Source organism: Panthera leo, chromosome D1, assembly GCF_018350215.1.
Source record: "Panthera leo isolate Ple1 chromosome D1, P.leo_Ple1_pat1.1, whole genome shotgun sequence".
NCBI lineage: Eukaryota > Metazoa > Chordata > Mammalia > Carnivora > Felidae > Panthera > Panthera leo.
Window position 1 is genome coordinate 108,040,877 of NC_056688.1, and position 13,715 is coordinate 108,054,591.

The following is a 13,715-nucleotide window of genomic DNA, read 5'->3' on the forward strand; positions in this document are numbered from 1 at the left end:
TCGCGTCAGGCCCGCTCCCGAGAGCCGATTGGCTGGATTGCTGGGCCTGGAATGGGCCGGGGGCGGGTCCATTTAAAGACCTCGGCGCTCGGGCGCTTGTAGTCCGAGCTCGGGGACCAAGCAGGTGCTTGCGTGAAGCGGGCCGATCCTCTGCGTCACCAAGCTCATCTCCTGGGGGATGGGGTGGACGGTGTTCCTTTGACGGACGCTTGCGTGCCCCCGGCCCCGGGTGGAGTGGAGACCATGGCCTATCCTCGGGGCTCCCGGGCTCCGCTGGAATTCGGGGGACCCCTGGGTAATGGGGCAGGCGGGGCTGGGACCAGAGGCTCGGCGGGTACGGGGTGAACTGAGAGATGGGGGAGGGTGCAGGGTCTGAGAATGGAAGGCTTGGAAGGGTATCCCGAGGCAGAGGGGTCTGGTGGGGGGCGGGGGGAGTGTCCGGGGAGACGGCTGCAGGGTGCGGCATCTAAGGAGTGGAGGATTGGACGGAGGATGGGGAGCAGGGGGAGGATCCTTGGGCGAGCGGGGCGGGGGCGGGGACCAAGGTGGAAGCCAGGGAAGGGGCTGAGGGCTGAGGACGGGATATGGAAGAAGGCAGTGGGAATGCTGAGGGGGCCCTGGAGGCAACAGGGCGCCTGCGGGTGCCGTGGGCGAGTTGCGGAGCGGACCCCCGACGCGACCGCCCCCTTCCCCAGGCGCCGCGGCGCTGATGGTGCTGCTCCCCGCCACCATGTTCCACCTGCTCCTGGTGGCCCGCTCGGGCCCGGCGCGCCTGCTGGGCCCACCCCCCTACCTGCCGGGTCCCGACGTGCTGTGGAGCCCGCGGGTGCTGCTGCTGTGGCTCGCCTGGCTCGGCCTTCAGGCGGCTCTCTACCTACTGCCGGCGCGCAAGGTGCGGACTCGGCGGGCGGAGGGAGGGGCGCCCCCAGAGAGAAGGCACACTCCCCCCTTACAGAGTCCCTTTGTGCCTGCAGGTGGCCGAGGGGCTGGAATTGAAGGACAAGAGTCGCCTGCGCTACCCCATTAACGGTGCCTGGGGGATCCTTGCGCCGGATTTGTGCCCGGTGGGGGTGGAGATCCAGGCCCAGTGGCGATTAGCCCCCAACCCCAAGCTCCGATAGATGCCCATTTCATGCCATGTGCCCAGGCCGACGTGGGGGATCTCACTGTCCCTCTGCACGTCCCATGTTCCTCCACCCCTACCCGCAGCATTTGCTGCTACTCTGTGCACCAGAGTAGTGGTCGGAGTGACCCACTGAAAGCCAAGGGCAAGGTCCCTGACCTTCCTGGGCTTCGGACTGTGTGTGTGTGTGTTGGGGTGGGGGTGGGGGTGGCATGAAGGGGGAGAGCAGGGGTGTAGGGGCGCAGCCCCCAGGACTCATTGTGGACTGCGGTTCAGGCTTCCAGGCCCTGGTGCTGACGGCCCTGTTGGTGGGCTTGGCAGTGTCCGCGGGGCTGCCTCTGGGGGCGCTTCCGGAAATGCTCGTGCCCTTGGCGTTTGCGGCCACCCTCACCGCCTTCATCTTCAGCTTCCTTCTCTACCTGAAGGCTCTGGGAATCCCTCCCTCCGCCCTGGCACCTGGGGGGACCTCAGGTGAGAGGGGGCCCGGTAGGGAGCGGATGGGGGCCGGTGGGGGTGCTTTCGCTCGCGCCTTCATCCCTCGGCTGTTCTCCAGGCAACCCCATCTACGACTTTTTCCTGGGACGGGAGCTCAACCCGCGCATCTGTTCCTTTGACTTCAAATATTTCTGTGAACTGCGGCCTGGCCTCATCGGCTGGGTATGCTGGGCCCGGCTAAGGGGAGGGGTGGGATGGATGAGCTTGCTGAGGCAGGCAGGGCCAATGCTGTGCAGATGTAAACCATTAATCATCCATTCCACAAATATTTGTTGAGTCCACTGTGTGCCCTGGGCACTGCTCTAGGTCCAAGGAGACAAAGGAGAAAAAGTTACAGGAAAGCAAGGAAAAAAAAAAAATCTCTGTCCCCATGGAGCCTACCCTCTATTGGGGAAGGCAGACAAAACAGAAGTAAAAAATATATAGCATGGCTCGGGAGAAAAGGCACGGAGGGAGTTACGTGAGCAGGTGCAACTTTCAATAAAGCAGTCAAGTTCAAGATCTATTTTGAGGACAGGACAGGGTGATGCTATGCTGCCTGCCGGTCCAAGCGGTGCCCAACTTAAGACTGGTCACTGGGTGCGGCAACCTGGTCATCACCAGTGGCCTTGATGACATGCCAACTGTGGTTTTCGGTTGTAATCCCCCATGCTGGACTGTGGTCAAGATTTCCCAAAGGGTCTCTCGGGCAAGGTCTCTCTGGCCTCTGAGGCCATTTCCTCATGTGTGAAATGGAATAAAGTCAGAGAGCTTCCTGCTGAGGTTCTTGTGGGGATTAGAAGCGGGGACGTTAACGGCGACACCAAAGCCACCGCTACCAGAATGGGGCGCTCGGCACAGGCTGGCTGCCAGCCAGCTGTTACTGAGTGTTTCCTGGGTGCCAGACTCATCGTGCTTCGTGCTGTCCATGCGTCAGGTCCACTGGTCCTCAGCTCCATAAGGCGGGTCCACGATCATTTCCCACATGGGGTGGGGGAAAGGAGGCTTTGAAGAGGGTCAGCAGCTTGCCCAAGTAGCAAAGCTGAGATTCAAAAGTAGGTCTGTTTTAAAGATTGTGTGTGTGTGTGTGTGTGTGTGTGTGTGTGTGTGTGTGTGTGTGTTTTAATGTTTATTTATTTTTGAGAGAGAGTGAGCAGGGGAGGGGCAGAGAGAGAGAGAGGCAGAGAGAGAATCCCAAGCAGGCCCCGCCCTGTCAGCGCAGAGCCTGACGTGGGGCTCGAACTCACAAACTGTGAGATCGTGACCTGAGCCCAAATCAAGAGTTGGACGCTTAACCGACGGAGCCACCCAGGCGCCCCCAAACCACGTCTGTTCTAATCCTTGTCTGTTGCTCTCCCAAAAGGAATATTATAGGATGAGGCAAGAGTCAGCCAACAGGCAGGGAGCACTTCCAGAAGCATCTATTGCAGTCTCTCCCCTGGGTACAGGGCCTGGATCCATTCAACAAAGGCCTGAGGACTGAGAGCTGTAAGGGGAAAGGCTGGCTCCTCTCCCACGTAGGTGCTGCCACCTCCGTAGAGACGGGCTGGGGACACACTGCCCTGTTCTCCTTCCCCCACGACCGCAGGTCCTCATCAACCTGGCCCTGCTGATGCAGGAAGCGGAACTTCGGGGGAGTCCCTCACTGGCCATGTGGCTGGTCAACGGCTTCCAGCTACTCTATGTGGGTGATGCTCTCTGGCATGAGGTGAGGCCCGACTGGGCGGAGAGGCGGGGAGGGCGTTTGAGGACCTCGTGGGGACTGAGCCAGTGTGTCTGGGTCCCGTCCCTGCAGGAGGCTGTTCTCACCACCATGGACATCACGCACGACGGGTTTGGCTTCATGCTGGCCTTTGGGGACCTGGCCTGGGTACCCTTCACTTACAGCCTGCAGGCCCAATTTTTGCTGCACCACCCGCAGCCCCTGGGGTTGCCCATGGCCTCCGCCATCTGTCTCATCAACGGTCAGTCTGGAAGGGGTTCCTCCCCCTGTCGTTCGTTCATGTCACGTTTATTCAGCACCTGGTAGGTGCTAAGCCTCAGGCGCGTCTCTAAAGCCGGGGCTTGGGGAGGCCTGGGTCCGAGGTCTCCGGGGCTGTGCGGGGAGGGTCAGGGTCAGGTAGGCTCTAACCCTCAGCCCTGACCACTCCGTGCTTTCCCCTAGCTCTTGGTTACTACATCTTCCGAAGAGCCAATTCCCAGAAGAACACCTTCCGGAAGAATCCTTCTGACCCCAGAGTGGCTGGTGAGCTGGGTTCCCCGGGCTGCCATGAGTGAAGTGTCAAGGACAGCTGGGCTCCCAGCAGTCCCCCCGCCCCCTCATGCCCTGTCTCTCCCCAGGCCTCGAGACCATCCCCACGGCCACGGGGCGGCAGCTGCTGGTGTCCGGGTGGTGGGGTATGGTCCGCCACCCCAACTACCTCGGGGACCTCATCATGGCTCTGGCGTGGTCCTTGCCCTGCGGTGAGCGGCTCGGGTGGGCACAGGGCGGGCACCACGCGTGCGAGGGGCAGAGATGGTGAACACAGGAGGCCCAGTCTGGGTGTGGAATGCAGAGCAGGGGTGCGCCCGGTGGAGGGAGCCGTCAGGGAGCTGGGGATGGACTGAGTGGCCGGGGCTGACCTCCATCCGACCTAAGCTGTGCCAACGCCTTGCTGCAAACCGGGACCTTTCACCATAGAGCCCCGGGATCCCCGAGAGCCAGTGGGTGTGGAAACCTCTGTGAACTGGGGCGGGGAGGAGGGGCGCTGCTGAGGGATCACAGCCTCCCCTCCCCCACAGGGGTGTCTCACCTGCTGCCCTATTTCTACTTCCTCTACTTCACGGCGCTCCTGGTGCACCGGGAGGCCCGGGATGAACAGCAGTGCCTACAGAAGTACGGCCTGGCCTGGCAGGAGTACTGCCGGCGCGTGCCTTACCGAATCCTGCCCTACGTCTACTGAAGCCAGCTCCACCCACCCCGGGCGGGGGCCCGTGCCCACCCGCCTGTCAGCGCACCCAGCACCAGGAGCCTGGACCCCTCCCCTGCTCTGAGCTCCCACAGGCAGGGGTGAACAGCCTCAGGGAGGTGCTCCGGAGAGAGGAGAAATGAAGCCAGTGCTTCAATGGGGGTGGAGGGGCTGCTCGTCCTCCTCGGATAAACATCTGGAACCCTTGGTACCACTTCTCTCCCTTTCTGGGGTTAGGGTGTTTAAAAACCGGCTGGGTCAGCTCTGATCTGGGAGAAGCTGAGAGGTGGTTTGTGGGCCCCAGGGTTGGGGGTGGGGGAGGGGAGAGGGGGCGGGACAACAGCTGTTACTCAGAAATGGGCACCGCTGCCAGGGCAGACCAGTCGCGGCTTTATTGATGACATAGAGATCCCTGTTCAGCCAGGGAGTTCCTCAATGAGAATTCTTGGAGCAGGTGGCAGGGGGCCTCCCCAAAGCCGCTCCAACTCCCCAGTGAGGGCTGCCACCTCCTCGGCGGCCACAGCGTGGGCTCGGTGGGCCCTGGCACAGTCTAGAGCCAGGGGCGTGAGGGCCACCTCATTTTCATTGGTCCAAGCCAGCAGGAACTGGCACTTCTTCCGCGCCCGGTAGAGGCGATCTCGCTCTTCGGTAGCCACAGCTTGCCTCCGGGCCTGGCCCAGGGTCCGCGCCAGGTGCCCCAGTGCCGCCAGCGTGTAGCCTTTCTGGTTGGCCGGGCCCTCGCCCATCAGGATGAGGGCGGCCTCGCGCATGGCGCCCCGTGTGCCCAGGGGCCCGGGAGGATGCTCGCCGGCTTCGAGCACCCGGGCTGCGGCCTGCAGGGCTTCCTCGGCCGAGGCGAAGACCTGCTGCGCACCCAGGGCGCCGGAAACGCCGAGCAGCGTGGCACAGAAGTCGGAGAGCAGGGCGTCGTCGCCGCCGCCGTGATACAAGGCAAGAGCGTGTGCGTAGGCGAACAGCACGTTGGGCAGCTGGAAGCGCACGAGCGGCGAGGCCGGGCCACGGCTCAGGCTGGCCAGCGTGGGGATCCGGGTGGGCACGGTGGGCGCGCAGGCCTCGGGGGCGTCTCCGAGAAATGGCTCGGCATCGGCCTCCTTCACGGGTTCCGGTGGCGCCCTCGCGGGGGTGGGCTCCAGCCCCACGGGGTCACCGCCCGCAGCATCGCCCACCTCCTCCAGGAGCCGCGGCCCGGCCCCGCGTCCCCACCACCACGGCCGCCATGGGGGCAGCAGCCGCCCGGCCTCGCCCCGGCTCAGCAGCCGCTCGAAGGCCGCCTTCTCGGCCGGGGCCAGGAGCTCCCAGAGCCCCGAGAGGCCGCCGGGCGCCGGGCCAGGCCTGAGGCCTGCGTCCTCCGGGTCGTCCTCGGTCTCGCGTTGCTCACGCAGCCGCCGCAGGGCGCTGGCCAGGCGGCTGGGCGAGGCGCTGCGGCCGCGGAGCTCCCCCAGCACCTGGTCCCGGTAGAAGTCTTCGGCGCAGGTGCCATGCGCCCGGTAGCAGCGCAGCGAGCAGTAGGGCACATTACAGCGAGGGCAGGTGTAGCGCGCTGGTTGGGCCTCCCCCGCCGGGCAAAAACCGCACGGCCCGGCCGGCTCCATGGCAACCGGCGCCCCGTGCCGCCTCGCGAACACGCGAGGCGGCGCGGGGCGACTTCCGGCGCTAAGCGGTTGCTTCCGCCTCCGAGGGAGGCCAACGGGGCGTAGCCAAAGCTGCCGAGGACTCTCGGCAACTTCCGCCCACACTCGGGAGCCAAACCCCACCTCTCGGTCAAGTAGGGCTCGGGCAAGCGCAGGAGCGGGTCCTGACGCACAAGCCCCGCCCCGAGCGGTGAGCAGAGAGCGCAAGCGCGCTAGGCGGGAGCTCCGCTGGTACCAGCTCGCCCCCTAGTGGCTCCCTCTTTGGCACCAGAAAGCGCGGTGGCGGAAATTCATCCTCGGCGAGGCACCTACTCTAGGCGGCTAATTGCCCCAGGCCCTCGGGGGATGAGGTGCGTCCCTGCGCTGGGAGGGTAGCCATTCTAACTAGGGGACACAGACAAAGCGGAGTAGAAAAAGGATGTAGACTACTTGGCCTACAATGTGTGTGTGTGTGTGTGTGTGTGTGTGTGTATGTGTGTGTGTGTGTTGGAGGCGTTTCCCCTCTGGAGAAGAAAGCAATTTTTAAGACTGAACTTGTTTGATTCCCCCTCCTAATCTGTGGTTTATCCAACTTTTAAGGGCAGAATCCACAGTAGGTTCCAGAATCACATTGAGGGGCAGAGATGTGGTCCCTGTCCTAAAGGAGCTTATTTGTGGTCGAGTGGGCGTGATAACCCACACAAACCGTGGCAAGCGTCCTGAAGACGAGCCATGGCACCCATCAAAGTGAGCTCTGGTTCTTTAGCCCCTCACCTCACATCTAGTCCCAGCCTCAGCAAGTTGTATTTATCTCAATATGGATCACTTCCTTCCCTATCAAGATCTGGATGGATTTGAGGACCTTCAAGTCTGCTCTTTTCTCTCCATCCTCACAACCACTGGTCTAAGCTACTGGTCCCTTAACTGGTTTCTGTTCTTGCCAGCTGTCCGGAAAAATCAGGCAGAGAAAGTACTGGATCACAAGTCAGATCACATCACGCACTTGCTTAAAACCTTTCCCTGTACTCGGGCGACGTTCCATTGGCACTTGGACTCAAACCCAAACTCCTCTCCACGTTAACAATATCACACAGCTTTGCACACAGTTCTCCTGGCTGGAACTCTGGTCATCTCGCTTGACAGGTTGCTTCAGGTGTCACACATCCCATCTTCAGAGCCCTTCCCTATGATGTTATGTCTGCCCACCACCCACTGCCCCTTTCATGACAACACCCTGCTGACTTTGAGGCTCTAGCACTTGAAACTAGCTAGCTTCTGCACTTAGCCCACGAGAATCCAAACTCCTAGAAGGGAGGGGACGTCTTTTTTCCAGAAAGATTACTAGAGATAAAAATAGCCAATATACTTGCACACTTTCTATGTGGCAAGTACTGATCTCAGTCTTTCACATCCTTTATTAGGATAAATAATAAAATATTAGGATATAATAAAATATTTATTAGGATAAATAATAAAAATAATTCACATCCACAGCAACTCTGATGATGACAGAGATCAAATAAGTAGTTTGTCAGTCAGAAAATAAATGCAGCGAGGATTAAAACTCAAGGCAGTCCAAGTCTAGATCCCGAGGTCTTTACCTCGTTATACTGTATTCCAAGAACAAGCAGATTGAAAAACCTTGTCACAACAAGTGGGTACCCACATAGCTAAGGGACGTTGAAATGAATCCCAGAGAATTCCGCTTCTGGGAACACAGAAACAACCCACCTGACCTGTGATTAGGGGAGCAAAGTTACACAGTGCCAAAGTAATCAGGCAATGCTTTCTGTACAAGCCGCTTTTGGGCAACAAACAGGCCCATCAGATGACCCAGCTCAAAATATCCATACGTCTTGGCTGACCAATGGGCTACTTGCAACCAGGCACAGGTACCAAAAAAAGAAAATTCCATACATTCCGCTACCTCCTCACCTTATCCCAGTCCTCCCTCCCTTGCACTGTGTTCAATAAACTTCTATCTCCTTTGTTCTGCCTGGGGTGAATTCTTTACACTGCTTTGCCCAAGTCACTGGCCTCCACCCAATCGGGTCACCCCACCTTTCTAAAGTGGGGACAGGCCAGACCCTTGCCAAGGACTCCACTAAGGCCATACATAGCTGGTCCCAACTCCAAGGGAAGGTCAGAATGGCCTTCCTGATAGATCTACTATTCAAACCCCTCTCCTTTACCACGGCCTCCATAATCCTCCCATGATTCTTGCCACCTTCTGTTTAAAGAACAAAAAAGGACTCGGGAGAATTACCGAATTATTTTCACGGCAAGCCTTTTCTTGTAGTTTGTCACTTTTTGCCCATGCCAGCCCAAGGGTCCCTGCCTCTTCCAACTAGACGGTGCCAAGAAACTAATGAACACACCACCGACCCTGGGAGCCACATATCCTCCCGAAGCCCTGCAAGTGAAGGTCAAACTATGAGATGTCTGGACTAAGTGGCTTTATTGGGGAATGCCAGGATCACGACAGACTTAAGAGTTGGCATTGGGGCCCTTCTTCTTCCCAAAGGTGGGCACAACGTTGACAAAGCGCCGGTTGTACTGCATCCGCCGCTTGGCACGACCTGTCTTCTTCTTCTTCTTCTCCTGCTTGGCCACCTGGGCAAAGGAAGGAACGATCAGACCCTGGTTGACCTCTTCCATGCTTTCCCTCAGCCTAACTCCAGGAAGAAGGCAGACAAGAGGAAAGACCAAAGGTCTTGGCTTAACTTTGATAGAAGCAAAACAAAACAAAACGAATTCCGAACCAATACTCTCACCTACCTTAGGAGTCTGCCCTCTTACTTTCCCAGCACGGGCCAGGGAACCATGGACTTTACCTGCGATGGTAAAGGACAGCCAACAGTTAGGGGAGCAACAAGGCCCCACCCAGCAGAATCCTCTCTCTCTCAATTCAAGCCTTTATAGGGTCTAATAAATGACTGAAAAGAGAACTAGGCTCTGGCTCAGTCTCCCACGGACCTCTCAGGAGTTCCTTCTGAGGGAGGTAAACAAGAACCACCCTGGATTGAGGACCATGAACTCAACAGCCCACACTCGTTATGAGCTTACAAACAGTTCAAAGGACAATCCTCCCCAACTCACCTCCAAGCATGCGGCCGGCTACTTCCAGGGTGGTCAGAGCCTCCACTCCACACTGACCCAGGGTAGCCTCATCTTCTAGGGGCGTGCCCGCCAGGAGCACGACTTGATCTTCTGGAGCGATGCCCTCCAGAGAGGCTACATGAACCTACCGGGAAAAAGAAGATTCATCAGCGTTCTCGCGGGAGGGGAGATTGGAAAAAAAAAAAAAAAAAAAAGAGGATGAAGACCAGGAAGCACCAAGCAGCCTTACCTTGATCTGGGCGACCGTCTCCTGGCCGGTCACCTCGAGGGTGTGTAGCTCCTGGGCGCGGACAAAGAGCTGCATGTCGGCGACTGAAGAAAGAAAGGCTTGTATGAGAAACAATGCTCTAGAGGGGTCGGGGGATGGGTGGCGGGCCGGGGCCGATCGCTCTGGGATTTAGGTGGTCGCGGGATCTCACGTGGGTAAGGCCGGGCCTTTCAGGGAGGTCGGGTGGGGAACAGAACTTGGCCCTCAGAACAGCCCCTCTGCCTCTACTTTTCCCGTGCCCTCTGATCTCGCGGCCAACCTACTGTTAAGCTCTCCAGATCCAGCGGGGACCCAAATCTTACCTGAACTACGGCCACCGCAGCCGTAACCACGAAGATGGAGTCGAGAAAGAGGAAGGAGGAAGGGCTCGCACGTCCTCACCGCCTGCTGCGTGCTACGTCACTGCTGAGCGACCGCGAAGGTCTCTGGCTTTTGTACGGCCCACCGCAGTCCTAGCTCCGCCTCTTTACGCTTTGCGCAGGCGTTCTTTCGGTCCGGGGCGGTGCGCCCCCGAAGGGGCGGAACCAGGCCGGTTGCGCGCGCAGAAGGCCAGTGTACGGGAGCGGTGCAAGATGGCAGCGTCCTTGTTCCGAGCTTCGCTGAGGGGCTGGAGAACCGGCGTCCAGCCGGGCTGCGGGCTACGGTGGCTGGTGAGGGCGCTGAGCCTGGAGGTGGGGGAAGAGGGCTGCGTGTGAGTCTGGTTGTTACTCCTGTAACCCTGGGGCTCACATACAAGGTTGAGAGGCAAGGTTGAGGTGCAGGGCTGACAACGCGCCCCTGTGTGTGGGGCTTGGATCCTGATTGGTGGACAGCTCGGGTTGGTCAGAACTGGGAGAGGCTACACATCATCGCTTGCTGCCTAATTTTAAAAAGGGATACCCGTTTCACAGGGTAGGGGTCGGCCCCAGATCTTTGGCGACACTTAGGGAACCTGGGGTTCATGATATACAGGCCACTTCATTCTGCTTGTAACCCCGGGGCCCATAAGGACTCCAGGATTATCTGTTGGAGGATGGAGAGACAGCGGAGAGTTACCTTAGGTAGACTGCTTATTAATGTCTTAATTTTTCCTAGATGGAAAAAGGTAATAAAATACCTTACTGTGTCATTGGAGGAATTAACTCAAAACAATACCTATAATACATTTAGTCCAATGCCTGATGGTGTTTATATGAGGCCAAAACGTTCCAGGTAAGCGAGGGTCACGTCAGATGATTGTGAGTGGCATTATCAAGATTGCTGAAAGTGCCTCATCCAGAACTAGAATATTTCAGCAGGATGTTTAGAGGAAACTTTATTATTTTTTTTTTAATTTTTTTTTAATGTTTATTTATTTTTGAGACAGAGAGAGACAAAGCATGAACGGGGGAGGGTCAGAGAGAGAGGGAGACACAGAATCTGAAACAGGCTCCAGGCTCTGAGCCGTCAGCACAGAGCCCGACGCGGGGCTCGAACTCACGGACCGTGAGATCATGACCTGAGCCGAAGTCGGAGGCTTAACCGACTGAGCCACCCAGGCGCCCCTAGAGGAAACTTTAAAATACTGAAAAATGCTGTACTGGTCAGACTGACAGTGATTTGGCTTTGGGTTTTGAGTCCCACAGAAATCCCAAGAGAGGCAGATGCTTCAGAGTGCCTGAACTTCTTTTCCAGTCCTACCTCTACCCTGGCAAACTGAAGTCTGATGCTTTCCTACCTCCAGTCTTTTATTTATCCCAGTCTCTGCACCTGTAGTGTTTCTACCTACTGAAGTTCTGCCTCTCCTGTGGTGGGTGGGTGTATGTTGGCTGGGCCAGCAGAGCAACGGTTGTTTGCTTTTGATTTTGGCCGCAGAGCCAGACCCAGGGGCCTCCTGATTACCCCAGCTTTGTGGAGTCTGTGGATGAATACCAGTTTGTGGAGCGCCTGTTACCCCCTACCCGCATCCCGAAGCCCCCAAAGCATGAACATTATCCCACTCCTAGTGGCTGGCAGCCACCCAGAGGTGAGCTGGGTGATGGGGATGGCTTGGAAGCTACAGGGAACCCCCCCCCCCCCCCGCCATGGTGTACCTCCCCAGCTGAGGCTCTGGATTCCCCAGTGGGTTCAGGACTTGTGTTGAGGGCACTCAGGGCTTAGCACCTATCTCATGTTCAAGGAGGGGCCTGGGAATGCAGCCCTGTTTTACTAGTACCCATCCATCAACGCTGTTGGGATGAGGTCTTCCCATTCAGGAACAGTGAAGCAAAGAGAGAAGACCCAAGAGCTGGGACCTCCATGCCCCGACTCCAGTAGGCCTCGTACCATAATTGAGAACATAGCTTGGGAGTTGGGCAGTGCTGGGTTCGAATTTGGCTCTGTTATTCATTGCCAGCGTGATCATTAGTCACTCGGTTTCTCAAAATGGAGATAATCTGCTCAGTCCATAAAGCACTTAGCACAGAGCCCAGCATGCGGTAGGTAGGTGTTCAGTGCTTGTAAATCCCCATTTCTTTGTGCCAGAGATTCTTTGTGCCAGGGGAGAAGTGCAAGGATTGGCCCCAGATGAGGATCCAGGGAGGCATGGCCCTAACTTCATTTCTTCTTGAGCATCTTCTGGTGCCAGGCCCTGTGTTGGGCCTGCGAGATTACCAGGGTGAACAATCTGGTCCTGGCTCTAAACTTAGGGAAAGAGCGGGTCTTCCGATCTGAAATCTAGAGGTGGCTTTGCCATTGGGTGCACTGACTCTGTGTAGACTGTGAGGGGAAGGGTGTTGGCTAAGGTGGCATAAGGCCTGGGGAGATTTGACTTCTCACTGTTCCTGTCACAGACCCCCCACCTAACCTGCCCTACTTTGTGAGGCGCTCTCGTATGCACAATATCCCTGTCTACAAGGACATCACACATGGCAACCGCCAGATGACTGTGATCCGAAAGGTGGAGGGGGACATCTGGGTAAGCGAGGGGATGGGTTAGGGCCCGATTCTGACCTTTTCAGGGCTGAAGGATGGGGAGTCTACTAGAGGGGACGGTCTGACCGGGCTTGATTTGTCCTCTCCCCACCCAGGCCCTGCAGAAGGATGTGGAAGATTTTCTGAGTCCACTGCTCGGGAAGACACCGGTCACCCAGATCAATGAGGTGACAGGTACCCTGCGGGTCAAGGGCTACTTTGACCAGCAGCTCAAAGCCTGGCTCCTGGAAAAGGGCTTCTGAGGCCCACCTGAGCAGCCTGCCTGACAGCGTTCCCCACAACTAGAGTCTGGGGTGGGGGCGGGCGTGGGGGTGCCTCAGGAGGGAGATGGCTGTAGGACCAACCAGGACAGCAGGTATAAATGGCAGGGCTGAGAGCGTAGACGGGTTAAATGAGGGCTGAGGGCTTCAGAGCAGGCCTTGCTCACATTAAGGGGGAACGGGACCCTCTACACAGGGGCCAGCACTGGGGGCGGGCTGACATTGGACCCTGCCTTCATTGGAGCTCACTGGGCTCAGCTCTTCAAATTCTGGAGGTTGCTGACTGCCCCTCTGGGGGAATAGCCCAATCCAGTTCAGGGCAGGGTGGCACAGGGCAAACGCACTGAGCACCTGCCTTCCTTGGCCCTCAGACCCTCACTACCACAAATATCCTTAAGCCCTTGCTCCAGGCCAGACGTGGCTTGGTGGAGGCTGCGGAGGACACAGGGAACTCAGGCGTGGGCCCTAGAGGTCTTCAGTTCCCAGCGCGGTCCTGGGTATAGGCATAAAGCACCCATGTCAGCCCCTTGGCTCGTTCTTTTCACCCTTGGAGAAGGCGGCCCAGTGGCCTTTGCTCCATTCTAGGCCAGAGTTGGGCGTGACTAGGTTTCTAGCTCCAGGAAGCTAAGTGATTAGCTTTAGCTGGTCTGTCCACGAGGGGGTGCTTGGGAGATTCTAGCGGTCCAGCGCGGAGCAGGCCATCCTTGCCAGCTTCCTGACCTGGTGTCGGGGTGGTCAGGGCCTTTGCGGGAAGAAAGATGCTGGCCTTCTGCCCCTGTCATCATTCCCATCCCACTCTGGGCCCGTGGGCCTTCACACTTGCCCCGTCCTTGGGAGTTCTAAAAGCTTAACTCTCTGGGGCTTGGTGTCTTCATCTGGAAAATGGAGATACTGTTGTAATGGTTTAATGTCTAAAGAAACCGTCACCCCCCCCCCCCCCCCCCCCCCCCCCCCGCCCCG

At 58.1% G+C, this 13,715-nt stretch overlaps 4 protein-coding genes across 4 annotated transcripts; 2 read left to right on the forward strand and 2 right to left on the reverse strand.

Annotated features, from left to right (window-relative positions):
* Positions 1-72: 72 nt before the first annotated feature.
* TM7SF2 (transmembrane 7 superfamily member 2) lies at positions 73-4,786 on the forward strand. Its single transcript, XM_042904857.1, has 10 exons — positions 73-295; positions 696-892; positions 975-1,029; positions 1,400-1,594; positions 1,677-1,780; positions 3,186-3,305; positions 3,393-3,561; positions 3,762-3,842; positions 3,938-4,060; positions 4,379-4,786. Exons 1-10 carry the CDS (start codon positions 244-246, stop codon positions 4,537-4,539), a joined length of 1,257 nt encoding a protein of 418 aa, XP_042760791.1. The 5' UTR covers positions 73-243; the 3' UTR covers positions 4,540-4,786.
* A 116-nt stretch (positions 4,787-4,902) lies between these two features.
* ZNHIT2 (zinc finger HIT-type containing 2) lies at positions 4,903-6,277 on the reverse strand. Its single transcript, XM_042905211.1, has one exon. The coding sequence runs from the start codon at positions 6,156-6,158 to the stop codon at positions 4,962-4,964; it is 1,197 nt and encodes a 398-aa protein (XP_042761145.1). The 5' UTR covers positions 6,159-6,277; the 3' UTR covers positions 4,903-4,961.
* A 2,340-nt stretch (positions 6,278-8,617) lies between these two features.
* On the reverse strand, positions 8,618-9,964 carry FAU (FAU ubiquitin like and ribosomal protein S30 fusion). The gene is made up of 5 exons (XM_042904855.1): positions 9,867-9,964; positions 9,526-9,608; positions 9,276-9,420; positions 8,955-9,010; positions 8,618-8,789 (listed from the first exon to the last, which is right to left on the reverse strand). Exons 2-5 carry the CDS (start codon positions 9,598-9,600, stop codon positions 8,664-8,666), a joined length of 402 nt encoding a protein of 133 aa, XP_042760789.1. The 5' UTR covers positions 9,601-9,608; positions 9,867-9,964; the 3' UTR covers positions 8,618-8,663.
* A 72-nt stretch (positions 9,965-10,036) lies between these two features.
* MRPL49 (mitochondrial ribosomal protein L49) lies at positions 10,037-13,703 on the forward strand. The gene is made up of 4 exons (XM_042904854.1): positions 10,037-10,214; positions 11,398-11,548; positions 12,354-12,478; positions 12,591-13,703. Exons 1-4 carry the CDS (start codon positions 10,137-10,139, stop codon positions 12,735-12,737), a joined length of 501 nt encoding a protein of 166 aa, XP_042760788.1. The 5' UTR covers positions 10,037-10,136; the 3' UTR covers positions 12,738-13,703.
* Positions 13,704-13,715: the final 12 nt, after the last annotated feature.

Excerpts from the sequence above, each read along its gene's own strand:
- ZNHIT2 (XM_042905211.1), bottom strand. The coding sequence starts at position 6,158 with ATGGAGCCGGCCGGGCCGTGCGGTTTTTGCCCGGCGGGGGAGGCCCAA.
- MRPL49 (XM_042904854.1), top strand. The coding sequence starts at position 10,137 with ATGGCAGCGTCCTTGTTCCGAGCTTCGCTGAGGGGCTGGAGAACCGGC. Across the intron at positions 10,215-11,397 it reads GCTGCGGGCTACGGTGGCTG|AGCCAGACCCAGGGGCCTCC; the intron begins GTGAGGGCGCTG and ends TTTTGGCCGCAG. Across the intron at positions 11,549-12,353 it reads TGGCTGGCAGCCACCCAGAG|ACCCCCCACCTAACCTGCCC; the intron begins GTGAGCTGGGTG and ends TTCCTGTCACAG.
- TM7SF2 (XM_042904857.1), top strand. The coding sequence starts at position 244 with ATGGCCTATCCTCGGGGCTCCCGGGCTCCGCTGGAATTCGGGGGACCC. Across the intron at positions 3,306-3,392 it reads GTGATGCTCTCTGGCATGAG|GAGGCTGTTCTCACCACCAT; the intron begins GTGAGGCCCGAC and ends CCGTCCCTGCAG. Across the intron at positions 4,061-4,378 it reads GGCGTGGTCCTTGCCCTGCG|GGGTGTCTCACCTGCTGCCC; the intron begins GTGAGCGGCTCG and ends CCTCCCCCACAG.
- FAU (XM_042904855.1), bottom strand. The coding sequence starts at position 9,600 with ATGCAGCTCTTTGTCCGCGCCCAGGAGCTACACACCCTCGAGGTGACC. Across the intron at positions 9,421-9,525 it reads AGACGGTCGCCCAGATCAAG|GTTCATGTAGCCTCTCTGGA; the intron begins GTAAGGCTGCTT and ends TTTTCCCGGTAG. Across the intron at positions 9,011-9,275 it reads AGCCGGCCGCATGCTTGGAG|GTAAAGTCCATGGTTCCCTG; the intron begins GTGAGTTGGGGA and ends TTACCATCGCAG.